This window comes from Apodemus sylvaticus, chromosome 10 (assembly GCF_947179515.1).
Source record: "Apodemus sylvaticus chromosome 10, mApoSyl1.1, whole genome shotgun sequence".
Lineage (NCBI taxonomy): Eukaryota > Metazoa > Chordata > Mammalia > Rodentia > Muridae > Apodemus > Apodemus sylvaticus.
This window is the reverse complement of record NC_067481.1, coordinates 46,255,931-46,277,612: the sequence shown is the minus strand read 5'-3', so window position 1 is coordinate 46,277,612 and position 21,682 is coordinate 46,255,931. Positions and strand designations below refer to the sequence as shown.

The 21,682-nt window shown below is 53.3% G+C and overlaps 1 protein-coding gene across 8 annotated transcripts; it reads right to left on the bottom strand.

Moving 5' to 3' along the window:
* Window positions 1–3: 3 nt before the first annotated feature.
* Ankrd13b (ankyrin repeat domain 13B) lies at window positions 4–19,481 on the bottom strand. 8 transcript variants are annotated; one of them, XM_052196253.1, is made up of 16 exons: window positions 18,923–19,481; window positions 6,735–6,870; window positions 6,514–6,638; window positions 6,375–6,420; window positions 5,693–5,836; window positions 5,418–5,607; window positions 5,275–5,341; window positions 4,012–4,093; window positions 3,094–3,158; window positions 2,795–2,925; window positions 2,527–2,684; window positions 2,240–2,392; window positions 1,964–2,127; window positions 1,809–1,889; window positions 1,517–1,684; window positions 1,014–1,381 (listed from the first exon to the last, which is right to left on the bottom strand). In XM_052196253.1, the coding sequence occupies exons 1-16, from the start codon at window positions 19,034–19,036 to the stop codon at window positions 1,109–1,111; spliced, it is 2,097 nt and encodes a 698-aa protein (XP_052052213.1). In that variant the 5' UTR covers window positions 19,037–19,481; the 3' UTR covers window positions 1,014–1,108. The 8 variants fall into 8 exon arrangements, with proteins under 8 accessions (XP_052052207.1, XP_052052206.1, XP_052052208.1 ...); XM_052196251.1 differs by having other exon boundaries at window positions 1,242–1,326; window positions 1,517–1,596; window positions 1,813–1,889; window positions 18,923–19,260; XM_052196252.1 differs by having other exon boundaries at window positions 1,364–1,381; window positions 1,517–1,596; window positions 1,813–1,889; window positions 18,923–19,261.
* Between the last annotated feature and the right edge of the window lie 2,201 nt (window positions 19,482–21,682).

Here is a 21,682-nt window from a genome sequence, read left to right as displayed (position 1 = left end):
GAAACCTTTTTTTATTTGTGCCTCAGAATCAGTCTGGCGCCCCTGGCATCAGGGCGGGGAAGAGGAAGAACAATTTCGCTTTGTTGCTCTTTTCTTGATCCCCTTCTGTGCCCCCTCTGAGCCCCTGGCAGAGAGAAGCCAGCCAGAAGGCAGCCCAGGACAAGGGTGCAGCCCCTGCTCCATTGGGCCTGTGCTTCTTTAGGTGGGTAGGGAGGAACAGGGAGAGCCGGGGTTAGCACCATTGGATAAAGGGTGTTAGTCAGCCCCTGAATGGGGGCAAGAGGGGTGCACAACCACAGAGGGCTAGCAGCGACTGGTGGAGGGGGTGGGTGGTGATAGTGGCGCCAGGGCCCTCAGCAACCCTCTTCTGTCGGGTCTAGTGCTTGCCCCCAAGCCAATATGCTGCCCCTATTCCCCAAGGCACCATGAGGGAACCAGGCCTTGCCCAAACTAGGGGGACCTTAGACATACTCCCTGATCTCAAGAAAAACATGCTGCGAGCATGGGGATCCCAATTCCTGGCTGCCTAAGGAGAAGCTAGGGCCACCCTGAGACACAGGACAGGTGTGGGAACTGGGGGAGCTGGGCACCCCGCTAAGTGCACTTGACGCTGAAATGCCGGGGTGGGGAGGGGCTGGGCCCTTGACGCGCTGGTGTGTCTGGGACAAAGCAGCGACACAGCACGCAGGGCGATCAGCTGCCTCCCAGGGGTGAAGAGCTGAGATGCGGAAGGCTTCAGGGACAGTGTCCTGGAGAGGGGTCAGTGAGCAAGAAGGGGCAGCCATAAGGAGCAAGGGACAGGGACAATGCTCCTCTCAGGGATGCGTTTCCTTTTCAGTATCACCTGCCTCCGCCCTTGGACAGATCTGAGCCCAGAGAAGCGGATCAGGGGTCACCATACAGCAGAGCAGGGAGACCAGCCATGCCTCTAGGGCTCTGGCCTGGAAAGTTACTCCACGCCTGTATCAAACCCCTGACATCTCAAGTCTGATGCGCTGCTACACCCCCAATACGATGGTTCCAGGCTCCAGCAGCCGCTCGGCAGGTGCGCAGACCCGGGTCCTGCGTGGAGTGGGCGAGGGTCCCAGCAGGAGGCGCTACTGTTCGGTCAGCGAGAGCCGCAGGATCCGCTCCAACTCTTCCTCCTCCTGGCGCGCTCGCCGCCGCCTCTCCTCCTGCTCCTGAGCTGACAACTCCATAGCCAGCCGCAGCTGCTCGTCGTAGCTCCGGAACACGTGGCTGCTGGAGCCGGGACCTGGGCTGGGCCGAGGGCTGGGCACTGGAGCCGGGCGCATGGGCTGGCGCTGCGGCGTGGGTGGGGCGCTCCTGGGGGCGGGGAGGATTTGTCGAGCGCTCCCCGCTCCCGGCACACCTGGGACACCTGCTCGTAAGCGGGGCAGGAGACATCATGGAGGTCCCAGGGCTGGGCAGGCTTGCCACCCTCTAGGGGAAGCCATGAGTCTCGCTGGGCTGTCCTGGCCCCACCCAGTGGTGGCAGATCCCAAGTCCCGCCAACCTGTCTGTTGTTGAGGGTCTGAAGGTCCAGGGAGCTAGGTCCCTGATCTCTGCACATGCCTGGAGCACTGGCCACCCACCCTGTACCAGGAAAGGGGGTTGGCAGAAGCCATCTCAATAACGAGTTCTTGATACCGGGTGGAGCCCTGTTGAAGGCACTGAGGTTTCTCTGGGCATAGTAGGGTTCCGGTGTCACTGTGCAGTATGATGGCTTAGTGAGGGTCTCTGTGCATGTGGGTCTTGGATAGGAGAGGGAACAAGCACCTCTAAGTTCTCTTTGGCCTCGTGGGCACTGACCTGTCCTGTCGGCGGCCTTCATAGGACATGGGGTGGGTGCCTGGCTTGCTGTTGGTTAGTGCCTCCCAGATGGTGACCTGAAGGGCACAGCCTGTTAGCTGAGCTTGCCTGCATGCCCACGCAGTGGCTTGGAGTGGCATTGGGAACACACCTGGTCATACTCACTGCCCGCCTCGAGCAGGCTCTGCTGGATGGCAAACTGCAGCAGGTCATCATCTTCGTCACGAGTCGCAGCCTCTCGCTGGCCGCCCAGCACGCTGTAGCCCCGTGGCGCCTCGAACAGTGCAGGGGAGATCTCACAGGCACGGCAGGAGGCTGGAGGCGTGGGCCAGGAGTCAGGTGTGGGCTGGGCTCACCCCTTGGTCAGGGGGGTAAATGGAGCCGAGCTTGGGAAGGGTAGGACTCTGTGGGGAGTGGAGAGTCTCACTGGTAGAGCTGGAGCTGCTGACGCTGGAAGACTCACTGCCCGGGGACGGGGTCTCGCTGCCGGGGCTCCCTCGCACCGAGGGCACTGGCTCATCGCAGCCATTGAGGTTCCCGAAGGTGATGCGGGCGTTGAGGATGTGGAAAATCGGGATTTCTGAGGATAAGGAAGCGATTGGGCACTGTCATCTAGCCCCTCCCTCATACCTTAGGCCCAGATTGCCTCTAAACCGCATCCTCTGCAAGTGGCTGAGGAGAAAAGGGGGTGGGATGGTGGGGTGGGGGACTTACCAATCTTGACTGGGAAGCCAGGAGGCAGGCGCAACGTGATGAAGTCCCGGAGCTTGGCAAACAGTGCATTGCTGACAGCCATGAGGTCAATGATTGGAGCCACCTGCTCACACAGGGACAGGGGATGCTCCTCACACAGCCACAGCTTGGCCTTGAACCTGGTTCCCCAGATCCCAAGGGGTAAGGGAAGCTGTAGGAAGCTTGGCCTCCTACAACCTCTTGGACCCCTGCCCTGTCCACACCTCCCCAGAAAGAGCAGGGGCCTCACTTCTGCGTCTTGGTGGTCAGCTCCATGGGTCGGCCCATGGCCCGGTTGCCAAGCTCAAAGTTGGGGTTGAAGTATTCCTCTGCAGTGATGGCAGGGGGGTTGGCTTGGCTCAGAGTCTGGGTGATCAGGGTCTGCACCACACAGGAGGGAGTCCTTAGTCCCTGAGTCCATCCCCTCCCCCTCCCAACATACAGCTGACATGCTTTCTCCACACAGGTCATGGTAAGCAGGGTACCACCCAAGCCTCCTAAGCCATATCCCTACCCTTCAAGACAACAAAACCCTTGGTATTCGCTCACCCCATTTTGGGGTCCCCCGTGCTGCTCAGCAATTCCCAGGAAAGACTGCAGAGGTGTCTTACAGCCTAGAAAGAACATGGGGTCTCAGGGGATACTGCAGCCCCGACACATAGGTGCCTGGGGTATAGGTGTGGGGAGCTCTCGCACCCAACATTGCTAGCCACTGTCACCTAAAGATGATGAGGACTCTTGAGGACAGAGCTCAGGACTGCAAGCTCGGGTAAAATGAAAGGACACCCAAGCCGGGCATGGTGGGTAGCACTTTAATGCCAGCACTCAGGAGGCAGGAAGGAGGTTTGTGATATCTGTGAGTTTGAAGCCGGCCTGGGTTCACGAAGAATCTGAGACCAGGGTTACATAGTAAGAATTTGAGACCTGTCTCATCAATCAATCAATAAAAATAAAAATACTTAAGGCTCCGAAGAAACTTCCCGACATTCCACTCTCTAGGTTGGTGACTGTGGACAGCAAAGCCTTCTCCTTGGGAGCGTGTGTGAATGCTTCTCGTCAGGTATTTCCATATTAATGACTTGGTTTTGTTCGTGTATAGGTAGGAATTACTTGCATCCACTTGAGACAGGTTAACGATGCCCAACCATGTGTGTGAGGTAAACAAGCACAGATTCCGGGGCAAGGTTCCCTGACTTTTCTACTCAGGTTTGGAGACAGATGCCTCCAAATGGTATGCATGACATTTCTCTCCGAAATGCAATACAGACATTAGTAATCAATCACTGAGCCCAAATGAGCCCCAGGATCCTCTCTGCAGTATGTTTGTTACACAGCTATTTGAATTGAAATCCATTTGTCTGTCTGAGCCACCCTGGCGCTGGGCTACCAGGAGATGCTGGGGACACCCAGAAGGGAGGTGCCCCTCCCGGCCTTCAGCTTCTCTCCCCATTTACCTCAGCTCATTACCTTTAACTTTGCCTTTATGCTGTTCTGAAAGATGCTCTGTCCGTGTCCGGGTGATGAGCTCCACATTGGAGGCCCCATACACCTAAGGACGGAGACAAGAAGTTTGGAGGCAGTTCTCATGCCCACTCAAGGGAATTCCAAACATGCCCACCAATAAAAGTCTTAGAGGGGACCTCTGCCCCTCTTCCTGTCTTTAGGCATGCTGGCAAGTATATATGTAAACTATCCATCCATTTACTTATAGTCATTCAACAAACTTTTTAATGGTGCTTGGGATTGAACTCAAGGCCCCTGGTACCCTAGGCAAGTGTCCTACCAGTACGCTGCAGCCCCAGCCCAGACTAGCAGAGGTTTCAGAGCAGTTAAATGCCGGCCATTGAGGCAGACATCGGGAATACAAATGCTGAACAACCCAACACGGTCCCTGCTCCTTTGAGAGTCACATTCTAGTTGGAAAGACAAGAAATTAGTCAGTTTAAAAAGTGAGATGCAGGGCTGGAGAGATGGCTCAGCGGTTAAGAGCACTGCTGCTCTTCCAGAGGTCCTGAGTTCAACTCCCTGCACCCACATGGTGGCTCACAACCATCAGTAATGGGATCTGATGCCCTCTTCTGGTGTGTCTGAAGACAGCTGCAGCGTACTCATACACATAAAATAAATCAATCTTTAAAAAAAAGTGAGATGCATGTGATACCCGAGACACCGGAGGCCTCCTCTCTGAGCATACCAACCACGGAGGAGCCGTGTACAGAGCCTTAAAGCCCGTGTCAGCTCCTGCATCCATCATGGGCTGGGTGGGTGCAGCTCCTCAGTGAGTCTTTTAGAGGCCTGGCCTTCAGGTCAGGTGGCCATATGATCCCTAGCTCTGCTACCTATGATTGTGCACGTCAACTGTAAGTGCGTCCACGCCTCTACTAGGTCAGTGAGCCCCTCTGATCCTCATGGCCTCATCTGTGGGCCAGGACAGCAGCCAGCACCCCCAGTCTGGTAGGATGCTGAAGATTAAGTGAGGTCTGTGGAGAGAGCTCAGTGCACATCTATAAAGTGGGGATAAGAGCACCTGCCTGTTGTGAGGAGGAAACGGTGGTATAGGTTTCTCTGCACCCCATACAGCAGCCTTGGATGTGAACATCCTAAGGACTCTGCAAACGGCCTTCTCTGGGGAAACTGGTGTCTGTGCCTTTCCTCCACACTGGGCTGCCTCTGCACCCACAGGCCGGGGAAAGGGTTGAGTATGCCCGAGCTGCACGACCCAGCGCTCACCTTGGCCTCGTACCCATTCACCATCTCTGTCTTCTCGCTGCGCCAGCCCAGGATGCCGGTCTTGTTTCTGCAGAGGTAGAGTGGTCCAGGTGAAAGAGTGACCCATGGGCTGGCTTCTGGCCGGCCAGGCTACGCCAGCTCACCTCTCAAATGAGATGTTCTTGGTGTCAAGCTGTGTGGTGACGACAGGCGCAGTAAGCCTGCTCAGCACCTGTTCCTCCGAGGGCTGGGCAGCAGCCAGCAGTAACTCCCGGTCCTGCCCGGCCAGCGCCAGAGTCTCCATGTACACCACACGGCGGTCATGGTCAATCTCCATGACCACGGCACTTGTGTCTGCCACCAGGGAACAGCACAGGGGTCAGGATGGGCTGGGGCTGTCCGCTGCCTCCCACCCTGCTGTACTTCCTGCCTGACTGACCTTGACCCCTGAAGACAAAGCTGCGATTCCCCCTCTGCCAGGTCATATGGTCAAAGCCCAGAAGCGTGGTGTCCACCCTCAGGTTCTGCCCACTCTTCCACACTTTGTAGGTGTCACTAGGGCAGATCTTGGACACCAGAGGCACTGGGCAGAAGGGAAGTGAAGGTCAGAAAGGACTTCAGTTTCCTGGGCCGGCTTGGGGCACAGGAGTTGGAGCTGGCGGTACAGCCAGACAAGAACTAGGGAACTCACAAGGGAGGCTCTTCCTTCACCACCACCACCCCTCACGGAGATTCGAGCATCCGAGGCTGGGCTCAGGAATGGCTCACACGCTGTCTCTAGTACCCTGTGCACTCATTATACCACTCAACCTCATCCAAGCTTTCAACAAGTAGTTACCACCAAACCCATGCCAGGCACCATTCCAGGCACTGGAGATACCACACTGAACAAGGGAAGACCCCCGCCTGTTGGACTTCACTTTACACCAACAACAGGCACTAAATAAACCATTACAGAGGAAAAGAAATCATAGTGGAATCATGATAGTATCTGGGGCAACCTGGGACGCTGAAAGCTGGCACAGAGCCGAGGCTAGGTGAGAAGGACCAGCACACAGAGCCACACCCCAGGGAGGGCACAGTGAGCTCTGAGGCTCCGGGGCAAATTCAGCCCCTCTTACCCCAGCTTGTGAACTCCCATTTCATCTCCACATAGAAATCCTGGGCCTGGAGGGAGGCAGAGGAAGGGGTTATGGTGGCACTAGACTCAGGACACGGGGCCACAGTAGGGAGGTGGAGAGCCGGTAGAGCGGGGCTCACCTTTCGAAGCTTCTCCAAGAGCATGGGGATGCCCGCCAGTCGCTTCACCACCCGCTGGTAGTCCCTGTACCGCAGCACCAGCTGCACCAGCTCAAGGTCCCTGGTGCTCACAGCCTCCTGCAGCACTGGGGGAGAGGAAGTGATATCACAGGGTAAGACTCTAGCCCACTTCCGGTGAGTGGCTGACAGGGGTGCAGGGCTCAGGTAAACAAGGTGCCCACCTGTCCAACCACTGCGATTCTCCCTGCCCACATCTGCACCATGCGCCAAGAGCACACGGGCACATTCCAGGTGCCCCAGGGTAGTTGCCAGGTGCAGAGGAGTCCGGCCGCGGGGATCTAGTTGTTCGATGTCCGCCTGCAGAAGAAGTGGAGGTGGAGCCCTGGTTACTTGGAGAAACCTGACATGGACCTAAGCTGGCCGCAGCTCTCTGTCTATGTCACCTGGTCCGGCTCACTAGGCCACGAGAGTGACCAACATGATGAGCTATGTCCGGTGAGTGGAGAGAGGCACAGGAGACAAGGAAGAGGGGACGCTGGGGGAGCGGGGGAGGCAGGGCCTTTCCTTCCTGTCCACTAGGGCCCCAGGTCGTGTTAGTTATCTACCTGGTATCGTGGGCCCCCCCTGTGGAAAGCACGGCAGAGACTGAATGGTGGTCCATCCAAAGGTGCTATTAGTCAAGGAGGATGCCTATGGTGAAACCTGTCTAGTGGTCTCAGCTGGTAGTGTCAAGAAGTGCCACCAATTTACAGGCTTGGCAGCCACTGAGCATTAGTTGGCAAACAGCTAGGACAATACCTACCCGGCAGATAGTACACATACCCATAATCCCAGCTCTGGGAAGGCTGAAGCAGGAAGATCATGAGTTCAAGGCTACCCTGCACTACATAGTGTTTAACAACTCCCTCTTTCATCGCGGCAGTGCTGAAAGAGTGCGTTCACTGCACAGCTTCAGAGCCCTGTGGGATGCCCTACGGCTCATGCATCAACATGTTGCATAAATCCTATGACTTCAGGAATGATATTCCACTACATGAAACTATATTGTGTTGTAAAAAGCATATGTGTAGGCTAGAGAGATGACTCAGTGGTTAAGAGCACTGACTGCTCTTCCGAAGGTCCTGAGTTCAAATCCCAGCAACCACATGGTGGCTCACAACCATCCGTAATAAGATCTGATGTCCTCTTCTGGTGTATCTAAAGGCAGCTACAGTGTACTTACATATAATAATAAATAAGTCTTTAAAAAAAGCATATGTGTGAAACATAAATATTTAAATATTTCTAACTTCTAGTTAAATTCAGTGAGCTGACCATATGCTTGCCAATGCCTTTCCAAAACCACACTAAAGGGCTTCTCTCCCAACCAAGGTGAAGGGACAAGGCTATACTGACCGTGGACAGGGTCACTGTCACTTCAAAATACAGGAAGTAATTGTTTTTAGACAGTTGACAACAGGTGTCTCTGACTGGGACCCCTAGCCTGGTGGCTTCCCAGGACCTCTGCCTGTAGGAATATCCTAGGTTGCTGCTCAGGGAGGAGGACTGTCAGCAGATGTGGAAACAGACAGGAATCCAAAGAAGGCGAAGCAAAAAGATGCAAAGTCCTGGAAAAGCAGGGCCTGGAGGAAGCTGGGAGGAATGGTGGGGGAGGGGAGGGAGGAGAGAGGGGGGCTGCTCCTTTGCACAGGGGCTCCTCCTCTGAGTCTTCCCTGATTCTACCAAACCTCACATGTGCACAGTAAAACTACAAGATTCTACAAAACAGATAAGCGAACAAAGCTCACTGAGAACGATTCATGCTCAAGCCCGCTAGGAAGAGTGTTGATTTCCCCATCTATTTAGCAGACTCCAGATGTTCTGTGACCCTTCAGAGCAGGGATAAACTGTCCTAGGGAAAAGGCTAACCTGGAGTCACTCAAACAGATTAAGAGTTAGCATCCAAAGGGTCACACTCATTTGCAAATAATTTGCTAAAAGGAGGTCTAAAATTCTTTAAAGCAGTGATTCTCACTCAACCAGGAGGTTGAGACTCTTTAGGGAGTTGCATATCAGATATCCTGCATATCAGATATTTACATTGTGAATCATAACAGTAGCATAATTACAGCTATGAAATAGCAGCAAAATGATTTTATATGTTTGGAGTCCAACAACACAAGGAGCTTTATTAAAAGGTTGCAGCATTAGGAAGGTTGAGAACCACTACTTTTTAAAGGAAGACAAAATTTAGGTATTTAATATGTATCTGCATGTCCAACATCCAGTCAAAACTTACTAGGTGGTATATAATACAGGATATGGTGGCTCAGACCTGTAATCCCAACAGACAGGAGGCAAAGGTAACATTCAAACAGCCTGGACTGCCTAAGGAGACTGTCTCCAAAACCAACCATGAATGCTCTCTGGTGTGTCTTACTTTCTGCAAAGTGCCTCTCTTTCTCTTAACTCTCATATTTAGGCCGGGCGGTGGTGGCACACACCTGTAATCCCAGCACTCTGGGGGGCAGAGGCAGGTGGATTTCTGAGTTTGAGGGCAGTCTGGTCTACAGAGTGAGTTCCAGGACAGCCAGGGCTATACAGAGAACCCTGTCTCGAAAAAAACAAGTTCAAAAAACCAGAAAAAAACAAAACAAAACAACAACAACAAAAAAAACTCTCATATTTAAACCTATATTAAATGCCTTTATTAAATATAAACTCAATGTCATTAAAAAAAACAACCACCCTTCAAAAATTATTTCACATGTCATGGAAAATATGGTCTGTAATCAAGAGGAAAGAACATTCAATAGACACTCAGAAATTAGATAGTGGTGCAATATGGTCAAGTTGGAGATTTGGGGAGTTTTCTTTTGATGTTTTCTGAGTGAGCTCGTGCTATGAAGCCCAAGCTGGTCTCCCCCTTCCCCCTCCTCAGCTGGTTGTTATTGTAGGTGGGAGGAGTTAAGACACAGTCTTAGCTGGCCTTGAACTCAGGAGGGCACTAAAGCTAGTCTTGGATCCCTGATGCTCTTACCTCAGCCTCCCAAGTACTGGGATTATAAACCTGTGCTACCACACCCAGCTTGACATCTGTAGACCTGTGCCAAGGACCTCTAGGTGACATCACCTTAAATTGCCATGATGGCTCCAGAATCTAATGACTAATGCCTTTGTAGAACACACAGAAATGACAAAGGCTATGCAGCCACAGGCAATGGGTGCCTGGTGCTACAGGAAGCTGGACAGGCAGGGAGAGGGTCTTCTCTAGAGACGTAGAAGGCACGTGCCTCTTACTGACACTTGAGAGTTCTGAGAGAGTAAATTTTGGGCCTTTTGTCTTGGGGTTTTTGTTTTTGTTTTTCCTTTTTTAAGATTTATTTATATGTAAGTACACTGTAGCTGTCTTCAGAAACCCCAGAAATGGGCATCAGATCTCACTATGGATGGTTGTGAGCCACCATGTGGTTGCTGGGATTTGAACTCAGGATCTTCAGAAGAGCAGTCAGTGTTCTTAACTGCTGAGCCATCTCTCCAGCCCATTGTCTTTTGTTTTTCAACACGTGGTCTCACTATGTAGCCCTGGCTATCCTGGATCTCACTTTGTAGACCAGGCTGGCCTTGAAAACACAGAGCTCCACCTGCCTCTGTCTCCCAAGTGCTGGGATCAAAGGCGTGTGTTCCTACACTCAACTGTAAGTTTTTGTTTTGACTCATCCATTTTGGGGGCAATTTGTTGTGGAAATGACTATGAAGATAAACCTACAGAACCAAGAAACACAATGACCCCATAGTCAGCTGATGCCAGGCCCCTCACCACCAGTCAGACACCGAGAAGGCACTAACAGGAAACCTGTAACAGCATAAAGAAGGCCTGGATCAGAGGGGCAAACAGAAAGCATCTCCCTCTTACTTCTCAGTGGAAGGGATACAAACCCAAAGGCAGCAGTGAAAGCTCACAGTGGAGGAAAGGAAGACTCCTGTAAACTCTATACCTAATGAAAATACCCTTCCAAAATGGAGGGGAAATGGAGACTCTGTGGCGGGCCACAGCTAAGAGAACAGGCTACCAGAAGATGTGTGGAAAACAGTCAGGTGGGAAGAAAATGATACCAGATGGAGACATGGATCTATACAAAGGAGTGGAGAACACCAAAAATGTTACATTTGCAAGTATAAGAATGTCAATAAAATATTTAAAACCCACAAGAATAAAGAGATGTCAGCAGATGAGAATCAGAAGATGGACCGTGGCTGAGGATCACTTGTGACTTTAGTGTAACAGAGGAAGCCAGTGTCCACAGCGGTGGTGGGAACCAGAATAGCAAGCCAGGTCACCCCAAGCTCATCAGCAAGAGTGTGCTGCACTTGGGGACACTGGCCACAGCAAAGTACAAGTTGTGGGGCACAACACTGGTGCCCCTTCCACTGGATCCAGAGCTGCCAGCAGCCAGAACGAAGCTATGTCTTCTCTCTGCCTCCCCACCCCTCCACCCATGTAAGGTAGAGTTCTTCCTTGGCGGAAGTGAAGGCCCCAGTGAGCTCTGAATAGAGATGTTTGGGGTTCCTATGATGGATAAGTAGCTTAGCGCCCAGTTGTCCTATGTGTCAATGAGCTCCAGGCCTCATTCTCACATGTATCCCTGCAACCACATGGAACTAGACACTGGAGACAAAGTGCCCACTGTGAAACCAACCCAAATAGACAATGGAATGCTATGGGTGTGGGGGATGGGGGGCTGCCTCTGCAGGCAGTGGAAGGAACTTGGTGGGGGCAGCACCATGCACCCTCAGGAAAAGATGGGAAATGACTGAGCTCCCAGACTGAGAGCCCCTAGCCTCCTGTGACTTGGGTCTTTGCTCCCTGCCCGTGCTCACTTCAGAAGCATCCCTGCTGTGCTCCATCCCTGCACAGCTGCCCTGGCTCCTCTCCCAGTGGGCAGCTACGCACTTCACTGCATATTCAGGTTAAAACAAACGGCACAGGCACAAGCTTGCGGAAAGTCTGCGAGACGGCCTCTGCAGGGAAAGGCACCTGCCACCAAACCCAATCACAAGGTTGATCTCAGGGACCTGCATGCTGAAGGGAGAGAACTGATTTCCAAAATTGTCCTCTGACCTCGACACGTGTACAGTGACATACTCATCACCCCACCCCACAGAAAGAGAGAGAGAGAGAGATTAAACTTTTAAAAATAAAAACCTGTCCCCCCTCTCCCTTCACCCCCTTATTGTAGTAAGGCTTTGGGTGTGAAAAATGCACGCTTACCACTGAGCGACCCCACCTCTAGAACCTTCCCTTCATTGACACTTATGTCCTCTCTTTCCTTCACCCTCCATATTTAACCAACCCGTTAGCATGACCTGTAGGCTCAACCTTCAAAGTAGACCTAGAAGCCCATCAGTTCCCAGCACCCAGGCGACCACACTGCTCCCAGACTCCCGTCACGTGGCACCTCAGTGCCCCCCTCACTGCCCACATTGCCTCCCTCGTGCCTCCACATGACCAAGCCAAACTGAACCTGGGGAAAGCAGAGAGGCAGCTCAGTAGTTAAGAGCATGAGGTGCCCTTGTAGAGGAGCCACATTTAGTTCCCAGCACCCACATGGTATCTCACAATAACCAGTTAACTCCAGTTCCAGTGGATCTGATGCTCTCCTCTGACCTCCGAGGATGCCAGGCATGTATGTGATACACATACGTACAGGCAGGCAAAACACTCATAGACATAAAATAAGAAAAATAAAAGGAATGAAATAAAATAAACTCAGGCCTTGATATGCTTTAGCACAAACCTTCCCAGTGGGTTTTGTGTGCTAGTGTAGAACCCTCGCCCTGGGCTTCTGCAACTCATTTACCTGCTTACCCTTCCCACCCTCAATCCTATTACCAGCCTTCTTTGTCATCTTAGAAATGATCCTTTGGTACCCCAATATTATGATTTGTCCCCCACAAAGGTTTGTGTGCTGGAAGCGCATACAGCAGGACAGAGAGCCACAGATCTCTGAGAGCCTCGGGCCCAAAGGGAGGTGATTCAGGCATGGCCGCCCCTGGGAAGGACAGGCTCATAAGAGCAGGTCAGGTGAATTCTGAATCAGTGAATTGGTCACTACAAGGTGACTTCAGCTTCCTGGCTCTTGGCCCTTTCCCACCCCTGGGCTCCTTCTGATGCCCTGATTTATTCATCACACTGTGACACAGCCAGGTGATCAGGGCCAGATGCTGCCTCTGTGCTCTTTGAACTCTTCCCTTTGACCTTTTCAGCTCCTAGAGTTAAGAGCTACTGCGACCTACAAGGACAGCTTTTCCTTGTGAAGTCGTCAGTTATGCTAAAGGGTTTTGGTGGTGTGGGGGATCCAACCCAGGATATGTCTTGCTGTCTGCTAGGCAAGTGCTGTACCACAGGGCCACATCCCTGAGCCATCAGGAATTCTGTCATGGCAACACAAACAAACCGCGTATCTATAGAGCCTTTCTCTCTCACTTCTGGTTGCCACCAAATGTCACATCCTTAGATTAGTCTGCCCTGACAAGCAACCTGAGGTGACAGTTGCTGCTTATCTCTCCGCTGCCCCTTATCCTGTCTCCATCTCTGCAGCACCCCAGGCCTGTTTACTCTCAGTTTCCCTCACCCAGGCTCTGCAAGGCTGGATCTGGACGATTTTGCTCTTCAATGGCTTCCCAGGCCCTGGGCAGCATCTGGCATGTAGCCAGTGGCTAATGCACATTTGTTAAATAAATGTGCAGATGACTACATTGAGGGTCAAGAGAAAATAATAATAATAATAATAATAAAGCCTGAGAGTGATAAACCAAGAGCAGTACTTCAGGAAGTATTTATAATTACACACATGAGGCAGGTAGTGGAAGACGGGAAGCCATCTCAGCTGAAACCCAAGAGCTGGGAAGACAGCTCGGTGCTCAAAGTGCTCGCTGCTCTGGAGGCTAGCACTAGACTGTGCACCTCACGCCCCGTCCCTCCAGCCCCAGAGGGTCCCACAGAGTTCCCGCCTCCTCAGACACCTGCACTCATGGCACATACACACATGCAGACACACAATTTTAAGATTTATTTATTTATTTCATGTATGTGAGTACACTGCAGCTGTCTTCAGACACACCAGAAGAGGGCATCAGATCCCATTACAGATGGTTGTGAGCCACCATGTGGGTGCTGGGAATTGAACTCAGGACCGCTGGAAGAGCAGCCAGTGCTGTTAACTGTTGAGCCATCTCTCCAGTCCCAGACATACAATTTTAAATAAAATAAATATTTTAACTTAAAAAAAAACTCCTATAAACAACTAAATATTTTAAGCCATGGAAATGAATACACTTGTCAAAAATAAGACATTTGGGTGCATGAGAGACAGCCCAGTGGCTCACGCTGCTACCGTCCTACCATGAAGACCAACACCCACATCAGGCAGCACACAATGCCGGAAGTCCAGCTCCAAGGTCTGATATGTCTTCTGGCTTCCCAGAGTTTGTCCTCCCAGAATGGCAGACACACACAAATAAAAATAAATCTTTTTTTTTAAAGACAATCTCAAGGTCAGGTGTGCTAGCACTGCTACACACACACACACACAGAGGCATAAAAATACACTGACTGAAACACGGTTTCAAAACACAGACCAGCTCAGAACTTGACATCTGTGGTAGCATGTTCTTTGCATGTGTGCACACATACACTCATATAGATGAGTGTCATAATTTTTTTTTCTTTTTTTGCTTTTGTTTTTCAGGACTAGGTTTCTCTGTGTAGCCCTGGCTGTCCTAGAACTTGCTCTGTAGATCAGGCTGGTCTCGGGCTCACACCACCACTGCCAAGCTAAATTTTTCTTTTTCTTTGTTTTTTACTTTATATGTCAGGGATGTTTTTCCTACATGTATGTCTGGGTACTATGTGTATGCTTGGTGCCTGTGCCGAAAGCCAGAAAAGGGCACTGGGTCCCAGGAACTGCTTATAGATGGTTGTGAGTTACCATGTGCCGGTTTTGTGGGGGGGGGGGGGGGTAACTGAACGCAGGTCCTCTACAAGAGCAGCAAGTCCTCTTAAGCACTGAACTATCTCTCCAACTAGTAGTAATTTTTTTTCAAAAGGAGAATACATTCTTAAAACAATCCAACAGGTACTTCCACCAGGGTTGCAGGTGAGCTGCTAGGAGTCCCCCACCCTTCCCTGGATGCCCTTGCTAGGGTAGCTAACAAGGCCCCAGGGAACTGATTAGCAGGTAGGGCTGCCTGGCCCCAGGGCCCCTGGGAGCCTCAGCTCTCCTGCAGACTAGACCTCCTGCAAGGTGGATGCCTTTCCCACCCCCACACCCCCAACCCCACTCCCAGTTCCCAGCATCTGCCCTCAGGCAACACTGACTCCAGGGCCCACCCAGACCCTAAAGCAGCCCTCGCCTCCGATTCAGAGCAGGGCCTACAGCCCAGGCCACACTTTGCCCTGGACCCAGGTGGGAGAATTTATTAATTTTGTCTGCAAAAGCTCACAGCTGTTTGTTTAATTGCTGCAATGAAAAGGTTTCCATGAAACCCAACACCCGCCCTCCCCACAGAGAGAGTAGAGCCTCCTGGACCCAGCAGGCTCAGAGGGAATCAAAGCAGAAGTCTGTAGATTTAAGGGCTGGGACTCCCTGGGCAGAAGCTTCCCGGCCTCCACCCCTGGTATGCACAGGTTCCAGAAGACAGTGTGCTCGTCCTACCCCCACACCAGAGCCTGTGCACCCTTAACTGCACAGGCACAGGTGTGCCTAGCTGCTCCCCAGCCCTGCAGGAGTTCACTTGTGTAACGTGTGCTTGGTAATGGCACGCTCGTCTAAACACCCACACGCGCTAGCAGGGTGTTTTTCAAACTCTTTCAGCATGGACAGGAACCGTTTGTCAAGTCAAGCCTTAAAAACACTTGCCAAATATACAGTAAGTCTGGGCACCGAGAAGGGCGGGAGCCTGACGCGCCTTGGCCATGGTGCCTCCTCCCTCTCTCCTGCTGCCCACCCACCCCTCCTTCCCAGCCCTAGGAAAAATGGCTGGAGTCTGATTTAGTCATTGCTTCTGAGAGCTGCCACCTAACATGGGGCATAGGGACAGGCATGCCTGAGCTTTCTCAAGGGAGATGAGGGTTGAGGGTATTTCCTCAGAGTGCATGGAAGACTGTGGCGGGGTGGGGGTGGGGGATGTAGGAGGGTAGGGGGTGAGAATGGAGGATATGGGGACTGACTCTCCACCCTTCTGTCCCTTTGGGACCCTTCCTTCCTCCCATCCCAGAACTCATTGATTTGAATGCTTGTATGATTTCGAGGTTTGGGCCTCTCTCTGCTGATCTTCCTGGCTTACTAACTGGTGTTAGCCCACACCCAGGACTGAGCCAGATACTAGGTGTTCCCCCAGGGTTCCCATCATCACTGGTACTTTTTTTATTCACATGCATTGGTGTTTTGTCCGTATGTTTGTCTGTGGGAGGGTTTTGGATGCCTTGGAACTTGAGTTACAGACAGTTGTGAGCTGCCATATAAGTGCTGGGAATTGAACCCAGGTCCTCTGGAGAAGCAGCCAGCGCTCTTAGCCACTGAGTCTTCTCCCCCGCCCCTATAACTGGTATTTTTAGTAGTGCCCCACAACCCTATCTCACTGAGCTCTAAGTGGGAAAGATGGATGGAAAAAGCAGGACAAAGGGCCATGACGAGGCAGCCCCAGAAAAACAAACAGAACCCAATGGTTCCCAAGGCCATAGCAGGACCCCCTTCAGAATCCCCCCTGCGAGGAGAACAATCCTCTTCCCACGACCATCCCTGCCCCCTCACCCCGAAGGAACTCACGGCTCCAGAACCTGGGCCATGCCAGGCTAAAGAGAAGTGACATAAACTGCGTCTAACCAGCAGCTCTCCTGCTGGCAGGGCGCCAGGCTCCAGCTAGGTTCCTTCAATGCCCAGCACCTCCTAACTGCTCACCACTCCCAGAAGAGCCTCCAGTAGCTGAGCCACTCTGAAAGCTCTCTGCTCGGCCCTACTCAGCCAGCCAGCATTGCCAGGCAGGCCTGCCACGGGAGGCCTCTGCAGGCCTTTGTTGGAGCAAGGCAAAGACAGCTATGCCAAGCAAGGACCAAGGAGACCCGGCTGCCAAGTGCTTGAGGAAAGCCTGGCGGGTTTCTATGGTGGCTTGTGCCAGGAGCTCTTGAGGTCAGGGACCCCCACACACCATCTGGATGCTAAGAGTCTTCAGGAGTGTTATAATGCCCTCAGGTGACTCACCCCCAGGTTTGTCCCCTGAGAAGATATCGTAATGCCCCAAAGATGAGACAGTGCACATTTGAATACAAGTGTCACTCTGGGTCAGCCCTGGGGTTAGGGACTCACCCATCAAGGCTGACTGGCATGCTGCTTTCTGGCATTCTGGAGGGAAGAATACCTTGGACTCCCCATGGATGAACAAGAGTTAATGTAACTGGTGCCCTATATTCTCCTGGCTTGGATCAAGAACAAGCAGGCTGGTGTCCATTTCAATGTGACATTAACTCACCAGGGCCAGAAGAAGGTGAACATGGTACCTAGCTAACTACAGCTGTTGGAGGGAGCTTGAGAGGAACGTCTAAACAGCCCTGGCCACCATGACCTGCAGCTGCTCCCCAGCCCAACCTCTCCAGCAAGATGGCTGACTTGAGGTCTGTCAGCAGAGGTCTTGATGAAAAAAACAAAAAACAAAACAAAAAAAAATCCCTTTTCTGAAAAATTCCACCCCTCTCTAGTTTAGGGAAAGGACCACCCACACCCTTAGGATAAGGGAGTGGAGCTGAGACATTCTGAGGATTCAGTTTCTAGCCTTCTAACAATCCCTAGATCTTTAGGGACTTCCTCAGGCAAGGGAAGTGAAGAACAGCCAGAGAACACAGGCTTGGATCTCTACGCCCTGTGTTCCGTCCACACACTGCAATCCCAGAACCCAGTCTCCTCCAGGGCAGGCTGTGGTACCTTGTATTTGCGTTCCCAGTCTATCTGACCTCCTGTCTTTACAAAGCCTTTATGACAGACAAACTAACTTGGGGAGACCTTGTAGAAGCAGAGGCAGAAAGGAAGTGAACCCCTAGGCCAGCTCAGAGGTTTGCAGGCCCAGGTTGTTTTATTATTAAATGGGATACAATGCAGAGCTAAATGCTGGATCTGGAGGCTCGGAGTGAATGTCAGATGGTCCAGCCTTCTCTGCTTCACAGTCTCATGTACAGCCTCGGACCCTTCCCTCGGGAATTAGACAGGTTTTCATGATAGCGGAAAGTGACCTACAGCCGCTAAGTTTTGGTCCCTAATCAAGCCTGCACATCTGAATCTTTAAGCAACCCAGGGTAGCCTGGACCCCGCTCTGCCCACTGCTTCGCCTGAGGGGGTGGGGGGGTAATGTTGCTTTGTTAGTTGTCAGGGTGGCAAGAGCAAAATTGAGGACTATTAGTGACTTGCACCACCTTTGTCCCGAAGAATGACCAAGAAACCATTCCCCGGGCTTCCTGCTTGGTTTGGTTTTCAGGTCCAGGATTTCACTATGTAACCCTGACTGCTCTGGAACGTAAAGTACAGCAGCTGACCTTACACGTGTGACAATCCTCCTGCCTCTGCCTCCCTGGTGCTGAGACTGCAGGCATGCACTACCACTTCTCCCAGGCTTCTTTGAAGTCACTGCCCAGCCCAAAGCTGTCTGACCCACAGGTTTCTCTGACTGGCAGAAAGCAGGGAACCCCCGTTCTGGGCAGGACCTCAAGTCTTTCTTGTGGCCCCCTAGCTTCCTCCACGGTGAGAAGGTAGACCCTAGCACCAAAAGGCAGGAGAGCGCCTTTCAGCACCTGGACAAGGCCCTCCGGAGCTTCCCAGAGGGTCTTTCCTCACTCCTGGCTCCTCAGTCAGGGCTGGGATCTGAAGCACCCATGGGTTGTGTCCACTCTAAACAAACAGAGATCTGGTTCACTAGGAAGTGAGAGGGCACTGGGTGGGGCTGGAATGCCTGAGGGTGCCACACAGCTTGTCCCCCGATCTTGTGTGGGGGGGCCCCCTCCCCACGCAGGCCTTTCCCATCTCTGCACATTCATGCGGAGACGTCGCGCCTAGATTGAGTGGGGTGGACTCTCCCACCACATGGAGCACAGACAGAACCGACAACCCCTCCCTGTAATCCCTTCAAGCCCCAACGGAAAAAAACACAGGGTCCTTCCACACCAGTCTCAGAGGACCCAGAACACGTGTGGGCCACCGGTCCTGGAACCGGAGAAGCAGGCAGGGGCTGCTGCCATCACCCTCCTCGGGTCAACAAGCACAAAAGCCGCAGCTGCAAACAAAGAAGCGCTGCAAACTAGCCGGGGAGGCGGGACAGGCGGCGCCGCGCCCCCTCCCCACGCCGCGCGGGCGTGCGGGGCCGTGGTCCCCGACGGCGCTCCTACCTGGCCGGCGCGGACCTCCTTCTCCAGCTCCCGGTGGCGGTTGTGCCACACTAGGTAGTGCAGCGGGTACTTGCCCTCAGGCCCCTTCCTGGCGGAGGCGTTGGCGGGGATCATCGCCCGCTCCTCATACCGGGGCCGCGGCGCCCGGCCCGCGGGGAGGGACGGCGCGGGAGCCGGGGCCCGGGGCCGCGGGGCAGATGGACGGCGCTGTCTGCTCGAGAGGCTGCGGCTCGGGCATGTGCGAGCGGCGGCGGCGGGCGGGGGCGGCGCGCCCGGCGTGGTGCGGGCGGCGGGCGTCCTCGGGAGGCGGCGGCGGGAGGCGCGGAGCAGCCCCCACCCGCCCTGGGAGGGAGCGGGCACTCGGCGGCACGCGGCCTCGCGCCTCCCCTCCCACACCCCCGCACACAAAGACGCCTCTCGGCGGAGGGAGCAGAGACCCACAGCTGGAGCCGGGGCGCACGGGGCGCCGGCCCCGGGGACGCCGCCGCAGGGACGCGCGCCCGCACCCTCCGGCTCCCCTAAGCCGCATAGCCCGGCCCTCAGCCCGAGCGGCCGGCGAGGGACAAGCGGCTGCGGGGAAGAGAGGAGGGGACCCGGGTGCGCGGAGCCCCGCTAGTTACAGCTCGGCCCCGCAGCATCATGGGGCTTGTAGTCCGCCTGATCCGCCGAGCGTTTCGGATGACCAGAGATTGTCTAGAACTGATTTCCTGGGAGGATGGACAGAAAGTCAGGCCGGTCCGAAGCGGAGGCCTCCCTTGGATACCAGATGGGTTGGAGCGTGCCTCCACCCTTTGGCATTTTGCCTTTTGCAAGGAAATGGGGGAGACTTTGAGGTCTGGCCTGAAGAATTGGGGCGGGAGACTGTGGCCTACAGAAGTGAGCTTGGGTCCCAGGGAGGGTAAGGAGGCATCTGGATTCCTAGAAGTTAGTGACTAAAGAGTGATCCCTAAGAGAGATGCAGGGCATCAGTACCAAGGGTCACTGAAGCAACCAGGGATCTATCTGATACTGAAATTTTTTCTCAAATCTTTGCTCTCTCCAAAAATTAAACCCCACCTTCCACACATCACGTTGGAAAATAGAATATCTAATGAGGCGAAAGAGACAGTCTTTCCCCTTCATTGCTCAGCAAGAACCAGGATGAGGTTGAGCAAAGACAGCAGCAGGTGGCAACTCCCCACCTCCATCCCATGTGGGTCCCTGCCTAAGGGAAATGACTGATTCCAGATTGCCTCCTTCCTGGATGATCAGAGCAGACAAGCGCTTCCACAAGGATCCCTTGCAAAGAGTGTGGTAAAAGTCAAATTGACCTCTGCGGTGGCCACCTGCAAATGTTAAAAAGGCCAAGATGCCTTGGGAGAGAAAATGTCAAGAGAGTTGTGTTTAAATACCGTAACAATTGCTTGATCTTAAGCAAATTGCTTATACTTCTGAGTTAGTTTCTCGGTCCACTCACCTGTAAACTGGGGCTAGATACTACCCCAGCTTAGGGTATGAACTCCCTGAAGACGGTGCCTCTCTCCTTCGACCAGGCGGAGACATGTGGTAGATATGAACATGTTGCCTTCCTCTAGTCCACCTCAAGGCAGAAATAAGGAATTCCGTGCCAACCCGACTTAGAACAACAATCTAGAGAGTGTTTGTGTGGGAGATGACAGCAAAAGCTTGCAAACTCCTTGCGCCCTTCTTGGGTTTCTTTGTGTGGTCTTCTCCCCAGCTTCCTGCACACCCAGCCTTACCAGGCCCAGGAGGGCTGAGGGAGGAGAGACTGCCTCGCCCCTTTCTGCAGCCTGGGAGGAGCCGGCAGGCGTCTCTGCAGCCCAGGGCCGCAACCCACCTCCACCGCCAGGGGTCAGCAGAGTGTCGTGATTGCAGCCCGAGTTGAGGAGGGGTCTAGAGAAAGGAGGGGCAGCCAGGAGAGGCCGCGAGAATGCCTGTACTGTACAATTCCTCATTAAATCGTTTTCAGAATCTTGTGTGTGATTCCACTTGAGCTCTTCCGTTCTTGGAATGGTGTCATCTTTGGGGAACCCAGAAACCCTTCTACCCCCATCTTCAAGCTCTCAAGCTTAGTTGTGGTGAGGTTGGGGGTTCTGCAACAAAGTTTGGACAGAGTGTCAGAGCCAGGGCCCCTCCCAGGCAGTCCCTGAGCCAATCGGGAGATAGGGTGGCCGGGGTGGGGGACGTGAATCATTCTTCCCCTGCACACCGCACTCCAAGAAAGGAGAGACCAGCATGCATTTGGAGGCTAGGTTGCCCTTTTACCAGATGGCCGGCTACGGATACGAAGCCCAGGTCGCTTTCCCTTTGGTCTGAACGCCCTGGCTGCCACGTGCTCGAGACGCGCCCACACAGCGAAGAAACAAAGGCAGCCAAGCGACGGGGCTGCCAGCAGCTGCCTCGACATTTAATAAATGAAATTCCATAGCTGGGGGTCGATCAGGGGTGAACGGGCGGCCACTGCTCCTGGGCTGCGCGCCCAGTTTCAGCTGCCAGACTGCTTCCCACCTCCATTGCTGGGGCCACCAAGCCTACAGACTCTTGGGTATGAGTGCTGCATGGGGTGGCATAACCACCACCCTTTGCTGGCAGAAGCCCCACCTGCTGAGCTGCTGGGGGAGGGGTGGTGTCTGCAAGATTTTTTTAAAGGTGAGATTATAAATATATCCTGTGGATAGCAATTTCAAACAAACTTGTCAATCTGGGTTGCAGCAAAGGCGATGGAACTTTGCGTGTATTTTGGGTGGTGTGACTCATAAG

Coding starts and splice junctions, on each gene's coding strand:
- Ankrd13b (XM_052196253.1), bottom strand. CDS start 19,036: ATGATCCCCGCCAACGCCTCCGCCAGGAAGGGGCCTGAGGGCAAGTAC. Junction 5,608..5,692: donor CTTTGTCTTCAGGGGTCAAG/GTCAGTCAGGCA, acceptor CCCTGGTGGCAG/ACACAAGTGCCGTGGTCATG. Junction 3,159..4,011: donor GCATAAAGGCAAAGTTAAAG/GTAATGAGCTGA, acceptor TGTTCTTTCTAG/GCTGTAAGACACCTCTGCAG.